The sequence below is a fragment of the Eurosta solidaginis genome, chromosome 3 (assembly GCF_040869045.1).
Source record: "Eurosta solidaginis isolate ZX-2024a chromosome 3, ASM4086904v1, whole genome shotgun sequence".
Taxonomy (NCBI): domain Eukaryota; kingdom Metazoa; phylum Arthropoda; class Insecta; order Diptera; family Tephritidae; genus Eurosta; species Eurosta solidaginis.
Window position 1 is genome coordinate 50,061,505 of NC_090321.1, and position 17,954 is coordinate 50,079,458.

Here is a 17,954-nt window from a genome sequence, read left to right on the forward strand (position 1 = left end):
GAGTGCGTGTGATACTTGTTCACCGTTCAAGCATTGAAATCAAACTAAATAAATAATTGATTTTGCTTTCGTGCTCGCTACGCGTTCGTGTTTACTAACACATTCTCAATTTGGTAACCGTGTAAATGTAGTGGTGCCCACCGCTGTTTATGATAGAGATCCAATTTTATGTATTTGGCCTGTTGCTAACACCGAACCTTTTCGAGCCTTTTCGGATCTTTTTTGACAAATATCCGTTACGGTTTTTTTTGATTTATTCGGCAAGCCCGCGATAAAATCTATGCAATAGCTTAAAAAGTGTAGTAGCTGCTAACGGAAACGGCGTAAAATTTTTATTGTTATATTACAAAGAAATATCCTTACTTTCAAACGAGCACTTAATTACATCTCTCTTTAAAATCCATATGTTTTAGACAATTTTAATTAACAAATTATGATTCTTTATTACCAGGAAATATTGCTAAAACACGACCAAAACCGTCGGGGGAGGTATTAATAGACGCGTTTTTGCCTCGCTTCCAATAATTCGAATACTTTTTCTCTTTGGGCTGTTGATAACAGAACAAAACACGTCTTTTCATTTCTCTTTCCACATTTTTGGACGGATTATTGTAGTCGTCCTCGGTTTCAAACTGTTTTTCGCGGAGAATTTTTGAACGGGTAGAAAAACTTAGCACCCGTGTTTGTATTCTTAATGCTGGAATAACTACGCGTCCTCAGATACCCCAATTCAAGACTTTTGTATAATTTTCTGTAGGACCCATATAGGTGCACTACATTGTCATACTAAATTCGTTTAAAAAAATTTACCATCACAGCAACCCATATCTGATATTCCGCTCCTTTTTTTGCTTGCCTGCGTCGCTTTCCACTACAGCAACCCCGGTAATTTTGACACTTCGTTCAGTGTCAAACGCATGTTCCACTCAGGTTCCACGCTAGTTTGACACTGACTGTAGTGTCAAACTGCAGTGTGTTAGAAAGAGAAAGGAATTGTTTCATTCTCATACAAATCGTACTTGTAAACATGTACTATGGCATTGGTTACACCATCTTTACATCGTGCCTTTCCTTTTCCTTCCTATTATAATGATGTTATTAGGTGCAAAGGATATTAAGCAGTTCGAGTAAGATTAATACTGCAATTCTAGAAGAAGGAAAGCCAAACGAATAGCATACGGTTGGTATGCACTGTTTGAATTATAGTTAATTTCGGGCTTTGGTATGCACTGTTTGAATTATAGTTAATTTCGGGCTTTCCATGCAACGCTTACTGCGTTGTTTTTTCTTTGCTTTACCTTCCACAATCTGTGAAGCAAGGTATTGGTGCAGTTGTATCTGTCTCTCGAAGCGTAATATCCATTGTAAATTCATACAAGTTGCGAAAAAAACGTTCATAAACTCATCAAACTTCATCACTGTTCGTTTAAATGAATCATTTGCCGAATAGTTTTATTAGAATGAATCTACAATTTCCTCTTTGCCGGCTCAAGGTCAATAAAACAAATTCTGTTTTTTATATTATTCCCAATATATTTCAATCTCCGTCGGGGATCGTCTTCAGGGGATCAATTATTTCCAGCCTCTGTTTAGTTCGACGTCCTAATCTGCACGGCGAACTAAACAGAGGTTTATGTATCGGATGGAAATAATTGATCCCCTGAAGACGATTTCCGACGGAGATTGAAATATATTGGGAATAATATAAAAAACAGAATTGGTTTTATTGACCTTGAGCCGGCAAAAAGGAAATTGTAGATTCATCTATAAAAAGGTCGTGAAAATCATATTTAATAAGTTTTATTAGAATATTTCTGTAAGTCACTGGTATGTAGCATATATATTTACGTATTTATATATAATATTTACATATTTTAAAATTTCTATTTAATGACTGCTTCTACACATTTTCAGATGGTATTTGGGTTTGTTTTAATAAAATAGTTAACCCTTTGCCAGCAATCACAATAGATATTAATAAAAACTTCTGAAAATTTGTAGAAGGCAATTTTCTAATACCCGCCATGCTTGTACATTACACATTACAAATTTGTGCCCCTGATCAATTTACAACTCTTGGATCATTAAAGCCAAATTAAACTTTCTTACCCCTAGCGCCATAGTCGTATCCATACCCATATCCATAACCATCTCCGATGTGATCGATTAATGGTGCCTTAAACTAAAAATCGTGAAAATTTCATAAAAATGAAGAAAACGCAAAAAATTACAAACATAAAAAAAAAAAAAAATTACAAACATATTCCACAAAAAATTAGTCTCTTAGTCATGACGTATCCAAAACCATGAATAAAATCTAAAAAAAGTTATTAAATTCACCAACTCAAATATTTTTAGGTTATGGATATGGCAAGAAACCAAAAACCAATTGTTTGGCTATGATATGGTTATGGCGTTAGCGTTATGGTATGGCACCATTAATCGATTACATTGATTTTCATAAGGTAGGTTCGATCACTAAGCGATGCGACACGTCCTAACAAAGTATTCTTATGGAACCATGCACATTTAGCGACAGTCGGGCGACACGACACGACCAAGTTGGCCAATTACATGCCAACCTAATAAAACAGCACTGCGTTTTTTTAGCGCACGCAAACAACCGGCGTTTTTTGCCCTTACCCAAATAAGCATGCGTTGCGACAATGTAAAGCATGTGTGCAAACGTCAAATCTAAATGTCACGCAGAACAAAAATTGGAAATTCAGTTAGGTTTTCACGCAGCAAATTCAATTTGGGTTGCTCTCATACAAGTAGTATGTGCATGAGACATTTTTGACAGAAAATGACTTGCGTGCGTTTATATTAAGTTGGCATGTTAGGCAAAAATGCCGCGAATATTTTGTGGAACGTGTCGGTATGTGTCGCGTCGTCTAGTGTGCACGGACTTTTATGGTCGCAACGAATCTATGATTTCCGGTACAGTATGAACTTAATATAATACGTAGATCAGCTGATTAAGACGACCTATTAGCTTGACTTGTGTCAAGGCGAATTCAATATAGGATGCTTGTAACAATTGTGTTGTAAATATATTTTCGCGTTCCTTGAAGATACAATAATTTGTGTTAAGAAAGTTTAGTTTTTGAAGTTCATTGTATAAACTTGCGCAATATGGGGAAATGTGCGATTTGTTCAAAAAGATGTGAACGAGGAACTGGGCCGTTCTTCCAGGTTCCTAGCGACGACCAGAAACGTTTGTTGTGGGAAAATAGTTGCCGGATGTATTTGAGAAATATAGATTTAATTTGTGCAGATCATTTTTCGAGAGGTGATATGATTTGCGGCGGGAGAAAGGCGAGATTGCTACCAAAAGCAGTACCATTTCCTGATTCTCAAAGTGTAGCAAGCGCTAATTGTACGCCGACAGTTCATCATGAGTAAGTTTGTCTTAACCCAGCGGGTCAGGGGGTTAGAATATACCCGCGGTAGGTATGCCTGTCGTAAGAGGCGACTAAAATACCGGATTGGCCTGAAGGTTTAATGTGGCCATATAAATCGTTCCCGAGATGGTCGGGCCAGCACCTTAATGATGCTGTGTTACCGGAGCGTACCGGATCTGTAAAGGGCAAAGGACCATCACATCGATCACTCCCTAAACCTTCGGGGAGCAACCGTATCGCGACAACAACAACAACAACAGTAAGTTTGTCTTGTGATAAGAACCCAATGGAAGTGTTAGTTTGTGTACAAATGTTTAAGGTCCGGCGATGTGCTTTGCAGACTCAAATTTAATTCACAGATCTGTGGCTCAAAAACTTGCTCCTGTTTTAATCATTCCATCCGTATCCATTTTGTTGTCCTCTAACAGTGCTGCGCCCCATTCAATTAGTCCGACAACTCAAAAATTGTCATCAAAGTTTTCTAACGGAAGTCCAAGGAAACTGGGAGTTAAACATGTGCGGACCATAGGGAGATTGGAGTTAGAGGCGTAGGTTCCACATTACAATTGAAAATATGTCTGGTGTCATGTGGCCACACATCGCATGCTGGACATACATTACGTATGTCGGTGTTGCTTCTTGAAGAGTAAGACTTTTAACTCTTACAATATCCCGAACGAAGTAGGGCCAATGTGACCTGTGTCCTCCTTGGTAATGTGCTTTCTTTTTCTTCGAGAGTATTATATTGTATTTTGATATCAGGGTTCATGAAGAGCGTACTGGCCAAGGCGTTTACCGATTCGGTTTGGATTTTGATTGGGACCTCCTCATGCATGTCTGGATCAAACGGCTGTGCTGGCAGGTGGCAGATCTCATCATAGTGCTTGTGGTATTCTCTTAACACTCATCATGGTGGGACTAGGCGAAGAATTGCCGTGAAATCACTCTTCGTCACTCTGGGAGTCAGAGATGGATGATTGCGCTTTGAAGAATATAGGCTTTGTCGAGTATGCTGTCCGATTTCTGGTGGAGTACCTGGTATCGATGAGTTGGTACTTTTGTTTTGGCAGCACGGTGCAACGAATGCACCCGTCGGATGGCTGCCATTTCTAAGCGCACAGCATCTATCAAGGTGGCATCGGCCAAGGACTGCATTGGACTGATGTCGTTATCATAAATATTCTTAGCTGGCATACGGGGCATATGGTGTGGGGGACTAGGAATTGATGGCTCCCTTCCCGAGCGCGTGTGTTGGAAAAGGAGGGGTGGGACGTTGGTAAAAATTGATGCTCATCATTGCTACTCCCATGCTACCTAGATTTTAGAATAAGTTGCAGCGGCCGCGTTAGCTGGAGGCACCAAAGCAAACGCGGAAAGTTGATGTGACCTGCTGGGTGACGCTGCTAGAGGTACGCTTGGTAGGTGACAGAGGTACGACAGGGAGCCAAAAAGTTTTGTAGAAATTTCGGGGTTCTAACCCAACCCGATCGATTCAACCATCTTTTACACGTGACACCCTGGCAAGAGTATGACCGTCTGAAATAAATCCTTTACCGACATATGCAGCAGAACCACAGCCTGGGACCGGGGTCAGGTTCAATACCTTCCCGGAGCAGGAGGTAAGAAGTCCAGCTGCAAGGAGCTGCTCCGAGGATGACAAAGTATCCAAAACTCGCGGAGGAGGAACGCATACTCCCCAGGGAAACGCGTGTCACTCTTGCTCAACTTCGTTCTGGATACTGTAACAGGTTAAACTCTTACCTATCCAGAATCAACCCGACATACAAAATGTATGCCCTGCTTGCAATGTGTCCCCACATGACACCAACCATCTCTTTAATTGTAATGTGGAACCAACGCCTCTAACCCCCTTTCCTTATGGTCCTCCCCTGTTGAAACAGCAAGTTTCCTTGAACTCCCGTTAGAGGATATTGATGGCAACTTGTGATCGGTCGCGGCTGTTAGGTGGGGCGAAGCACTGCTACAACAACAACAGGATGACAATTCTTTGAGGGACAACAAATTGAATGAGACTACGCTGAAATGACAGCTTTTGGTCGGGAAAAAATTCCGAGTCGTACATCAAACCGGCGGCCGTGGAATGCGATCTTTGGATGGGTGTTGTTATTCTTGTTGTAGCGATAAGGACACACCCCAAAGGCCCTATGAGTTCTATCGATGTTGATGATCCTTTGCCGAATGCAGATCCGGTACGTTCCGGTAACAAGCACCATTAAGGTACTAACCCGACCATCTCGGGAACGATTTGGTATGACCACATGATAATTTCTAGGCCATCTCGCCCCCTAGATCCATAAGAAACTTGGGGTCGCCAGAGCTTCGGCTGTTAAAGAAACAGGATTCCTAAGGGTAAGTGAGGTTGACAATTAGGTTGGAGAAGCTATATATTACACTGACAATCCCTTGAAAGGATGCGCTACACAACCCCTTTAATCAACTTGGTTTTTTAGTCACCTCTTAGGACAGGCATACCTACCGGGTATATTCTAAGCCCCCTAACCCCGCTGGGGTATCTTTTGGGTGAGTGACAGTCGGTAGCGTAACACCAATGATGTGATATGGCTGAGGATATGTTAGTTTTAAAATAACTTGTCATATTATTGAATAATTGCAGTATGGTCCCCATACTTTTAACACAAAGTTTTTTTTATTTTATTTTTTTTTGTAATCCACGCATCGCTGTGTTTTCAAAACAGTCTGTGACTATTTAAATTTTACAAGAAATAACTTTTCCATATGATAGTCATTTAAACCTACAACTGAGATAATAAGTTAAATATATTGACACAATTGTTTTGATAGTTGAGAAGAAACGAGCCATTAAGTTGATTTCTAAAAGATATAAAAGATCTATACAACTTTTTAAAATGACATTTCCTTATAAATTTCGAAATAAAAGAGCTTTATGTGAACGTCCAATATTTGCGTCATCTGTTCCTTCCACGTCGTAAACAGGGTGCCCGTGGATTTTGTCGGTGATGATGACTTTGTCGACTCACGCACGTTTTCAACCTGTCGCTGGAATCCTTCGCCACAGTTAACCACGGCACGCTATTCCAAGACATAGAAGGCTCACACCTTCCCGTTTGTCTAAAAAGATGGACCACTAATTATCTTAATGCTTGGCAGTAGTCGGTTCAATTTAGGAACGAAATCTCTAACCCTAGAAGAATTAAACATAACGTTCCACAGGGTGGTGTCCTATCCCCGTTTCTGTTTAATTTCTACATATCAAAATTCCCTTCCACACCAGAAGGAGTTACAATAATTTACTATGCTGACGACTGCACGATTACGGTGACGGGACCGAGCCCTTCAATTGATGAACTAGTTTCTAAAAACCTCAGCTATCTCCCATATTTCCGGTTTCTGCACCTCGCGCAAATTGGCATTATCACCGATAATATCCACGGCCACTGTGTTAAGGACGTGGAAGGAACGGATGTCGCATATATTGGACGTACGTGTCGATGGTGTCACACTACCGACTGTCAGTCACCCAAAGATCTTAGGAGTAACGTTCGATAATACCCTAACCTTCAAGGCTCATTCCACCGAAATTGTTTCTAAAGTACAAAGTTGCAACAAAATCTTCAAGTCGCTTGCCGGCAGCACATGGTGAAAAGATAAAGAAACGTTGCTAACCACGTACAAAGCAATTGGCCGGACGATCTTGAGCTACGCGTCACCAGTTTGGTCGCCTGGTCTTCAAAATACACACTGGAAAGGGTTACAAACATGCCAAATGCTGCAATTAGAACTGCCCAGAACACCACCTACATAGTGAAGCCAAAGAGCTCAATATTAAAGAGCACAACGCAAAGCTGAACAAGCAGTTTTTGCATAATTCTGACAAATCAGGACATCCTAGCAAACAACTGCTAGATCTAGCACCGCCTCCACGCGGATTTAGGGAACATCTCCATAAGCACTATGACGAGATCTGGAACCTGCCAACACAGCCGTTTGATACAGGCAAGCATATCAGGCCCTTAGTCAAATCCACACAGAATCGGTAAACGCCTTTGTCAGGACGCGTCCGGTGAACCCTTATTAATAAGCAATATCCCACCCTTGCAGAAGAAGAAAGCACATTACCAAGGGAGACACGAGTCACCCTGGCCCAACTTCGTTCTGGATACTGTAACAGGTTAAACTCTTACTTGTCCGGAATAAAACCAGACATACGTAACGTATGTCCTGTATGCGATGTGTCCCCACATGACACCAACCATCTTTTCAATTGTAATGTGGAACCTACGCCTCTAACACCTACCTCCCTATGGTCCGTCCTTATTGAAACAGACAGTTTCAAGGACTTTGTTGACAATTTGTGGGTGGTCGTGTCCATTGAATGGGGAGAAGCACTGTTAGTACAACAACTCGCCCTGCTATATGCTCTTGCAAATATCAAGTGCTATTGCGTAATTGCGGCTACCGTCGTGTGATGGTACGGTGCTCCGCCGTAGGTCCTGGAATGTAGTGCATCCGTCGAGCTGTTTTCAGGGCTCCTGTTATGCTAAGCATTTATAACCTACACACCACCTCTAATCTTTTGAAATACGTTCTTTTTTTAGTTGCGGCCCACCAAACAAGCACTGCATATTATAGGATGGGCTTCCTAGTATAGGGTGGGAAAGCCCGTTCTTTTTTGAGTTGTTCGTCCTATACTACGCAGTGCTTGTTTAGTGGGCCGCAACTCAAAAAAGAACAGACTACTCCAGCGGGTTAGGAGGTTAGAATATACCCGCGGTAGGTATGCCTGTCGTAAGAGGCGACTAAAATACCAAATAGATTCAAGGAGTTGTGTAGCGCAACCCTTTCAGTTTGCCAGCGATATATATAGCTTCTCCAAACTCAATTGTCAACCTCACCTATCCGTGGCGAATCCTGTTTCATTAACAGCCGAGGCTCTGGCGACCCCGAACTCTCATGTATCTAGGGGTGGGAGAGCGGTATGGCCTAGAAGGTCGCGTGTGGTCATAAAAAATCGTTCCCGAGATGGTCGGGCTTGGTACCGAGCAAGTGTCCTTATCGCTACAACAACAACATAGGATGGGCTTTACAATCGCTCTAAATATCCACTGAGAGAGAGGTCTATCGTCCAGGTACACCCCAACAATATTTAACATGCATAGGGTGCCGTCTAGAGCTTGTTCACTCTCTCCTCCACCTTGAGCTTCCACGCCAATTTACCATCTAAAATGATTCCTAGGTATTTGGTAAAAGTTTTCTACGGCAGGGTCACACCTAGCATAGGCCTTGCCCAATTCGGGACCTTACACCCAGTAAGATTTAACAATGATAAAACTATTATATATGGCTTAGGTGGGATGATATTTTTTTATGGAACATCGAATAAATATCTTCCGTAGGAAAAATATTACTATATTCACACTCATAAGGGATTAAAGTTCAAACTGTAACTGTCTTTACAAATGCACAAAGTGTGAAAGTTCACATATAAACACCACTTAATCTCAAATCGGCGTTAAAAATAATTTCATTTCATTTTCAAGCTTAAACTAGGTTAGGTTGAACTTCTAACAATATTAGGCCCGGTTTTTCAGTAGTTGGTTAAGCTAAGCTTAAACAAAGTTTGCTTAAACTCTAGTCAAATTTAAACTCCACTTAAACTACTGAGCAGTTTTTCAGTCACAGTTTAAGGCCGCCTTTGGGGTTTCATGAAATTCCAGATATAATGAACACGCACAATTCAATTATATTTTTTAATAACTATATTATTCAACAATCACGATTATATATGTTAATAACTATATTATTCAACAATCACGTACAATTCAATTATATTTGTTCAATATAAATTCAAAAACCAATATAAAAATTTTCACATCAAAAATAACATGAAATATAAAAAACTTGAAACTCGATTTTTAAAAAATAATTGAAGTGTTAACAACAACAAGTATTTCATAACAGCGTGTAGTAAATCCTTACACTACTCCCCTCTTCCAAATTGTTCCATATTTAACAAATTATGTGTATCTGTGTTTGTTTTATCCAAACAACTATATTTACTCGCATCCAAATATGCAGGTTTAATTCTGACTATAGAAATATTCATGAATTTATTATGATAATTAATTTTGAACCACTTTGGTGTTTTCTCTATTACCTCAAATGGTCCTTCATATGGCTCCTGTAAACCGGTTCTCTTTCTATCAACTCTAACTAATACAAACTTGCAATCAAATAAATCTTTTAGAACATAAACTAGTTTATTTTTATGGTGAGATATGTTTGATGCACAATTCTTGACATTTTGTTTTAATTTTAACAGAACATCAGATGAGTCAAAGTTATTTTCAGATCGAACTACCATTTGCGAAGGAAGTCTTAGATTTTCCCCATATACCATCTCTGCAGCTGTAGATTGAATGTCTTCTTTATAGAATGATCGCAAACCTAACAACACTATAGGTAACTCCTCATATCATTCAGCTGGACTTCCACTTGCCATAATTGAAGCTTTAAGTTGCCTATGAAAACGTTCAACTATTCCATTAGCTTGCGGATGATAAGCAGTGGTTATGAGTTTATGACTTCCTAATAGTTTTGAGAGCTCTGTAAAAACCTGCGATGTAAATTGCGCTCCCTGATCAGTTGTAATTGTCACCGGAGATCCAAATCGTGATATATACTCACGAAAGACAGTTTCTTCCACATTTTTCGCGGAAATATTTTGAAGAGGATATGCCTCCGGCCAACGAGAATTCCTATCTATTAAAGTTAATATAAATCTAAAATCATGTGATGGAGGAAGAGGTCCAACGATATCTAAATGTACATGCTCAAAACGCCCTTTTGGAATTGGCATTTTCGAAACTTGCGATTTTGTATGTCTATAAATTTGACTTTTTTGACAATTAATGCACTCTTTCGGTTTACATCTTTATTCATTCCTGGCCAAAAATATCTGTTAGTGATTAACCTGCGTGTTGCTTTAATACCAACATGGGCTATACCATGTAATTTCTCGAACACTAATTTTCTTAACACTTGAGGTATATATGGCCTTGTTAAATTAAGTGACGTCTCACACCAAATTTGAATATTTAAAAATGGAACTGATATTAGTTCCAACTTATGTCTACAATTTAGATTTTCTACTAATGATTTAATTTCACCATCTTTTCCTTGTTCAATAAATAACTCTTTTAAATTTACATCAATGGTTTCTAACGTTAAAACTTCGGGTATCCTTGATAACGCATCCGCAACACAGTTTGATTCCCCTTTTATGTATTTAATGTCACTAGTAAATTGGGATATGAACACCAAATGTCTTGTCTGCCTTGGAGTTCGATCTACCTTTGAATTCAATGCAAATGTAAGTGGCTTGTGATCCGTATAAACCGTAAAAGATCTACCTTCCAACCAATGTTTAAAGTGTTTAATAGTTAAATAAATAGCGAGTAACTCTCTATCAAAAGTACTATATTTACATTCAGACGGACTAAGTTTCTTAGAGAAGAAGGCTAACGGTTCTTTAGTATTGTTGGTTTCCTGTTGAAGACCTCCTCCAATAGCCCTATTTGATGCGTCTACAGCAACAGAGAGAATTGCTTCACTGTTGAAATGTGTTAACAATGTTTTCTTAGCAATACTCTCTTTTAATTTCTCAAATGCCTGCAATGTTTCATCAGACCAATCAAGTACCTTATCTTTGCTCTTTGATGCCTTTGTTATCATGCTGTCTATTGGGTCTGCATTTCAGCAAGCTTTGATATATACCTATGGTAAAAATTAACCATTCCCACAAACTTTTACATTTGTTTCATTGACATTGGCCATCCAAAATCAAGAATTGATTGAATTTTCTCCGCTGATGGTTGAATACCTTCAGCTGATATGTTATAACCTAGGAAACTAATTTTACCTACTCTAAAAACCCACTTAGATGGCTTGATATTCAATCCGTACTTATCTAAACGTTGAAATAGTATATTAAGATGTTGTAAATGTTCTGATTATCTTTACTAGCTCTCAGTATGTCGTCCAAATAAACAAAAATAAAATCTAAATCGTGTAACACTTCACTTATAAACCTTTGGAATGTTTGCGCTGAATTTCGTAATGCAAAAGGCATCCTGACGAATTCGAACATTCCAAAAGGTGTGGTTATGGCAGTCTTATGAATGTCTTCTTCCGCAACAGGTATCTGATGGTAAGCCCTAACCAAATCTCTCTTTGAAAATATTGTTTTATTTTTGAATTCAATATGTAAATCATGTATGTGTGGCAAAGGGTATCGATCAGGTACAGTGATTAAATTAATCCTACGATAATCTCCGCAAGGACGCCAGTCATTTGCGTCTTTTTTAGGTACTAAATGTAATGGCGATGTTCCATGTGATTTAGATGGACGACATATTCCTGATTTTAATAAAAAAAAGAAATCAGTCTTTGCTATTTTAAATTTAACAGGATCTAAACGTCTTGGCCTACAAAAAGGTAATACTCCATTTGTTATAATATGATGAACTGTCGAATGATTAACCTTTTTATTATAATCTGGCTCAGAAGTTAAAGAAGGAAAATTTTTCAAAAGCTTTGTGTATTGATTTTCAACTGAAAATAATTTAGACAATGAAATATTGCAAAACCCGGATATCGCGTCTACAGATAAACTAGTTAGAGGATCTATTAATTTCTTATTCTTTATATCTATTAAAAGTCCATATTTTTTAAAAAAGTCTGCACCTATGATAGGTTTTGAAATATCTGCAATAAGAAATACAAATGGAAATTCTCGACGGAGTCCCAAATTAAGTTTTAATAATTTTTTTCCATAATTCGAAATCATGCTGCCATTAGCAGCCGTTAAAATAATATCTGAAGATTTTTTGTAAATTTTGAATTTAGATGAAGGAAGAACTGAAATCTCAGCACCACTATCTATTAAGAATTTAAGCTTGCTTTCTTTATCTTATACAAACAAGCGTCGTGTTGAAAAATTTAAAATGCTGTTGTTAGTCGCTGCAACAACAGCGCTGTCTAGTTTGTTTGACTAGGACTATTTTTCTGGAAAGCACACGGTTCTTCACGTTTACGAGCTTTACTGCCAAAACGGTAATGATACCTACATAACCAATTTTGAGACTTTGCTCTACCTCGCGACTGAGAATTTCTACGATAACTAAAATTCCGCCTTTTTGGACGTGACTGTCTGTCATTAAAATATAAATAAATGTAAGGCGCGATAACCTCCGAAGAGATCTAAGGCCGAGCTTCTCTTTCAATTTGCGGCGTGCTCCTCTTGATTTTCCCTACAAATTGGCCGGACGGGACCTACATGTTTTATGCCGACTCCGAACGGCATCTGCAAGGCAGATGAGTTTTCACTGAGAGCTTTTCATGGCAGAAATACACCCGGAGCGCTTGCCAAACACTGCCGAGGGGCGAACCCGCTTAGAAAAATTTTCTTCTAATTTAAAAACCTTATTTCTAAAATTTTGATGTTGCTTTGCCCGGGGTGCGAACCCAGGGCATACGGTGTGGTAGGCGGAGCACGCTACCATCACACCACGGTGGCTGTCATTAATTTGTGTTTTAATCTCGTTAATGTCTAATTGTAAATGATTAAAACTTTCACATATTTTTGTTGTAGCCTTCGCTAAATTCTCTACAAATTTTCCAAATTCATCAATATTAATCGAAGATGTAACAACTCTATTTCTAACTGCACAAATTTCATTACCACTGGTTATCTCCCAAATTTTATCCCAGTTGCAAAAGATCATTAATATTATTTAAATTAGCACTAGTCAATCCAAAATAAAAATTTTTTGGAAGTTTACGTAACCAAAGATTTTTAAGAAAATTTGAATCGATAGTATTACCTGCTAGTTGGTCAAGGGTCCTATAATATTCAGAAGGTTTCCGATCACCTATCTCAGTATCTGATAAAATTTTATCTAATCTTCTCTGTTCGCTTAAGGAGTGCCTATCAATAAGAGTTTTCTATAAATTATCATATTTTCCATTTTCAGGTGGATTTTGAATAACATCTAATACATTTGCAATAATGTCTTGTGGGAAGGCAGTTATTACAAACTCGTATTTAGTCAAATCTCTAGTTATGCCTTTTGTAGCAAATTGCGTCTCAGCATGTGTGTTTTAATCTCGTTAATGTCTAATTGTAAATGATTAAAACTTTCACATATTTTTGTTGTAGCCTTCGCTAAATTCTCTACAATTTTTCCAAATTCATCAATATTAATCGAAGATGTAACAACTCTATTTCTAACTGCACAAATTTCATTACCACTGGTTATCTCCCAAATTTTATCTGCCAGTTGCAAAAGATCATTAATATTATTTAAATTAGCAATAGTCAATGCAACATAAAGATTTTTTGGAAGTTTACGTAACCAAAGATTTTTAAGGAAATTTGAATCGATAGTATTACCTGCTAGTTGGTCAAGGGTCCTATAATATTCAGAAGGTTTCCGATCACCTATCTCAGTCTCTAATAAAATTTTATCCAATCTTCTCTGTTCGCTTAAGGAATGCCTATTAATAAGAGTTTTCTATAAATTGTCATATTTTCCATTTTCAGGTGGATTTTGAATAACATCTAATACATTTGCAATAATGTCTTGTGGGAAGGCAGTTATTACAAACTCGTATTTAGTCAAATCTCTAGTTATGCCTTTTGTAGCAAATTGCGTCTCAGCATGTACGAACCATGCTTCTGGACAGTTCGACCAAAATTGCGATATCCGCTTTCTACCGTTGCTAGCATTCGTCATCAAACGTTCACATGGGCAAGAAAAAATACAAAAGATACTTACACTGCTGCAAGATTTAACTTATGGTATATAAATTAATTGGGAAGAACTATATCTTATAGTGTTGCTGGAGCAACTTGTTAATATCATATATCAAGCAGCTGAAGAGAGTGAAGATGCATTGGCGCAGTCGGTAAGATGTTTGTTGTGCTGCTGGAATACTTTGGCTTCTGCCGAAATTTAACGATTTCATGTGATAGTCTGAAGACAGAGTAACACCGAGAAGCCTTCTAGAAATACTGCTGGCTGTGTTCGCTTAATTTCTTTTCTTTTCTAAAAAATACTTGATTGTTTGGATTGCTGGCTGTTTGATTTTTGTTTTTGTACATGTCTTATTTTCCGCTTTGAGTAAAATTTCGGCTTAAATGCGCAAGGATTACGGTCTTCGGCTCCCAATTATAGGTTTAGCTGATTTGGTAGAATCGCCATATTTCATGAAATTCCAGATATAATGCCGTGGTGTGATGGTAGCGTGCTCCGCCTATCACACCGTATGCCCTGGGTTCAACTCCCGGGCAAAGCAACATCAAAATTTTAGAAATAAGGTTTTTCAATTAGAAGAAAATTTTTCTAGGCGGGGTCGCCCCTCGGCAGTGTTTGGCAAGCGCTCCGGGTGTATTTCTGCCATGAAAAGCTCTCAGTGAAAACTCATCTGCCTTGCAGATGCCGTTCGGAGTCGGCATAAAACATGTAGGTCCCCTCCGGCCAATTTGTAGGGAAAATCAAGAGGAGCACGACGCAAATTGGAAGAGAAGCTCGGCCTTAGATCTCTTCGGAGGTTATCGCGCCTTACATTTATTTTATTTTAAATTCAAAAACCAATATAAAAATTTTCACATCAAAAATAACATGAAATATAAAAAACTTGAAACTCGATTTTTAAAGAATAATTAAAGTGTTAACAACAACAAGTATTTCATAACAGCGTGTAGTAAATCCCTACAGGGGTAGGATTTTTTGTACGGCAACTCTAGCCATCATCCGGTGGCAAAATCCTGAGCCAGATAAATAATTTTGCATGTAAATTCAACAACAACGATTTGAGCCAGATAAATCCAGATAGAAGTCTGGTTCAATTTGTGAGCCAGATAATTTCTTAATTACTTCTTTTTAGTTTGGCAACGCTGCCTTTAATACACCTACTTTTTCAAAAATAGATGTCGCTGCTTAGCCTTTCGCCGTATGAGTTAAATAAAAAACAGCGGCGACATCTCCCTATCACATTTCACGTGTGCGAAAATTTCACGACATCTGCTTCTCAAGTCTCTCAATGATCCAGAGCATTCACGTGAGAATTGAGCGTGAGCCGGAGCTGTAAAACTCACTGGAAGACGGCATCTGTGTTTTTTGTTATCTAGATAATTTGTAGATACGGCAAAAGCTGGATATTGTTTACCCAACAAACATGGAAAAAATATTTCTCCAATCTTAGAGAAATATATATCTAGTTCCGGAGCTGATATCCAACATCATGCTGTAATTATTCTTAAACCAGAAAGTTATCAAGTTGTTATCCAACTTTATTCTCCAATCACTATCCAACCTTTGAGAAATTTTGTAAAATCTATAGTTCTGGAGTTGACCTCCATCGTCATTCTCAAATTATTTTCCGACCTTGAGAGATTTTGTGAAATGCACAGCTTTCAAATGCATATCCAATACATTTTTCCAGTTTATATCCTATTTTGGATATCGAGTTGAGGTGGGTTGAAAAAATATCTTGCCCGAGGTGGTGCCACCAAAGCCAGCAGCTGTTTATTGTGGGAAATGAACACCTGGTTGATAGCAGTAAAGAAACGCTATTAATTAAAAACAAGTTCTTCATATTTTATTTTCTTGAAAATACTGTAGCATTGTAATCTTACATTTAAGTCCAGTGAGAGAACCACACATAAATACAAGTTGGGAAATATATATTATTTTTCTAACTTAAGTAATACCATTTTTTGCTTTATAAAACATTTCCTTTTTTGCTCAGAACGTTTTGATTCTCAAGTTGAGTCCTGTTTCAAAACAACTTTTGCCTTGTTATCAACGTGAGCTGTGGTGGTACTTAAGCCCAAATGCGTGTTGGGTATATTCGACGTCATTGCCAACGAACGCAAATAACTGATAGGTTATCTAGAATTTAACCCTGTCAGATCGACCGCTTAAGCTCAGCTTAAACTTCAGTTAAAATAGACTGAAAAACTGCAGAATAAGTTTAACTGACAAACTGCGTTGAACTTGTACTGAAAAACCGGGCCTTAAACTGTGACTGAAAAATTGCTCAGTAGTTTAACTAGAGTTTAAGCAAACTTAGTTTAAGCTTAGCTTAACCAACTACTGAAAAACTGGTCCTTAGAGGAGATAAAATGGTGCTACAAGATTGTGAATAATAAATGTGATTAAATTATTGTTTAGCGAAATTAGCGGCAGCAAACTACGTTAAAAAAATTCAGTGAAAAGCGCTACAGCTTCCGATGAAAATTTAACATGTAAATGCAAAAACAATGTGATCCATATGGATCACTGTCGATTGGAACGCAAAATAGATTACCAGATTTGCATCTTGAAGCTTCAAAAGCGCATTTTTCTTTGAGTAACATTTTAAGACTTTTTTGTAAGGGCAATGGCAAAAGCGCAGCCAGAGAGAAGTAGAAACCTGGGACTATAATTCAAAAATGCTTCGTACCTTTCTTAAGCAATCCTTTAATATCCTTGAAAACTTACAATTCCAGTGGCTTTAAAACATCGCTACGATTTGTTGGCTACCGCAAAAGAGATTCCAGACGAAATTTTGCCTGTCTTTTTTACACTTATCACCTATATAACCGAGGGAATTTGCAAAGTAAGCACTTTAACCTGGACGCTGTTAAACAATGGACAAACTATAGAATTTCTGGTCCATGACAGAGCCTTCAAACAAAAAAAAAAAATAAAAAAATAACGGTAATAATTTTGCTTTTTTTTTGGTGGTCAGTCAGGGCTATTTTTCTACCAGTACGAAGCTTCCAATTACCCATTCTTGAATTTTTCATCTGACCTGAACTGATATGTTTTGGGCAGGCCTAATCAATGAGCAGAGCTCACAGAGTATATTAATTTTGTTCGCATAACGGTACCCCGTAACGGCATAAACTAATCGAGATATAGACTTCTATATATCAAAATGATCTGGGCGAAAAAAGAAATTCATTTAGCCATGTCCGTCTGTCCGTTAACACGATAACTTGAGTAAATTTTGAGGTATCTTAATGAAATTTGGTAGGTAAGTTCCTGGGCACTCATCTCAGATCGCTATTTGAAATAAACGAAATCGGACTATAACCACCCCCACTTTCTCGATATCGAAAATTTCGAAAAACCGAAAAAGTTTGAACAAAGACGGATAAAGCGATGTATTTTGGTAGATGGGTTGATCCTATGACGCAGAATAGAAAATTAGTTAAATTTTGGACAATGGGCGTGGCACCGCCCACTTTTAAAAGAAGGTAATTTACAAGTTTTGCAAGCTGCAATTTGGCTGTCGTTGAATACGTTACTCGTATTACTGTATGTGTTCTAAATAAAAATTTGCAAAATCGGATGACGAAACGCCCACTTAAAAAAAATTTAAAAGTCAAATTTTGACAAAAAATTTAATATCTTTACAGTATATGAGTAAATTATGCCAACATTCAACTCCAGTAATGATATACTGCAGCAAAATACAAAAATAAAAGAAAATTTCAAA

The 17,954-nt window shown here is 38.0% G+C and overlaps 1 protein-coding gene across 6 annotated transcripts in view; it reads left to right on the plus strand.

Moving 5' to 3' along the window:
• LOC137243685 (zinc finger protein 846-like) overlaps positions 1-17,954 on the plus strand; it is a 95,970-nt gene that overhangs the window by 12,163 nt on the left and 65,853 nt on the right. The window contains exon 1 of one of the 6 annotated variants that reach the window (XM_067771645.1): positions 3,006-3,401. The exons of 4 other annotated variants lie outside the window; for them this stretch is intronic. In XM_067771645.1, coding sequence (XP_067627746.1) covers positions 3,136-3,401 — 266 coding nt within the window. In that variant the 5' untranslated portion in view covers positions 3,006-3,135. Of the gene's footprint in view, positions 1-3,005; positions 3,402-3,423; positions 3,664-17,954 lie in introns of those variants that run through there. One more of the 6 variants, XM_067771648.1, reaches the window with a different exon arrangement.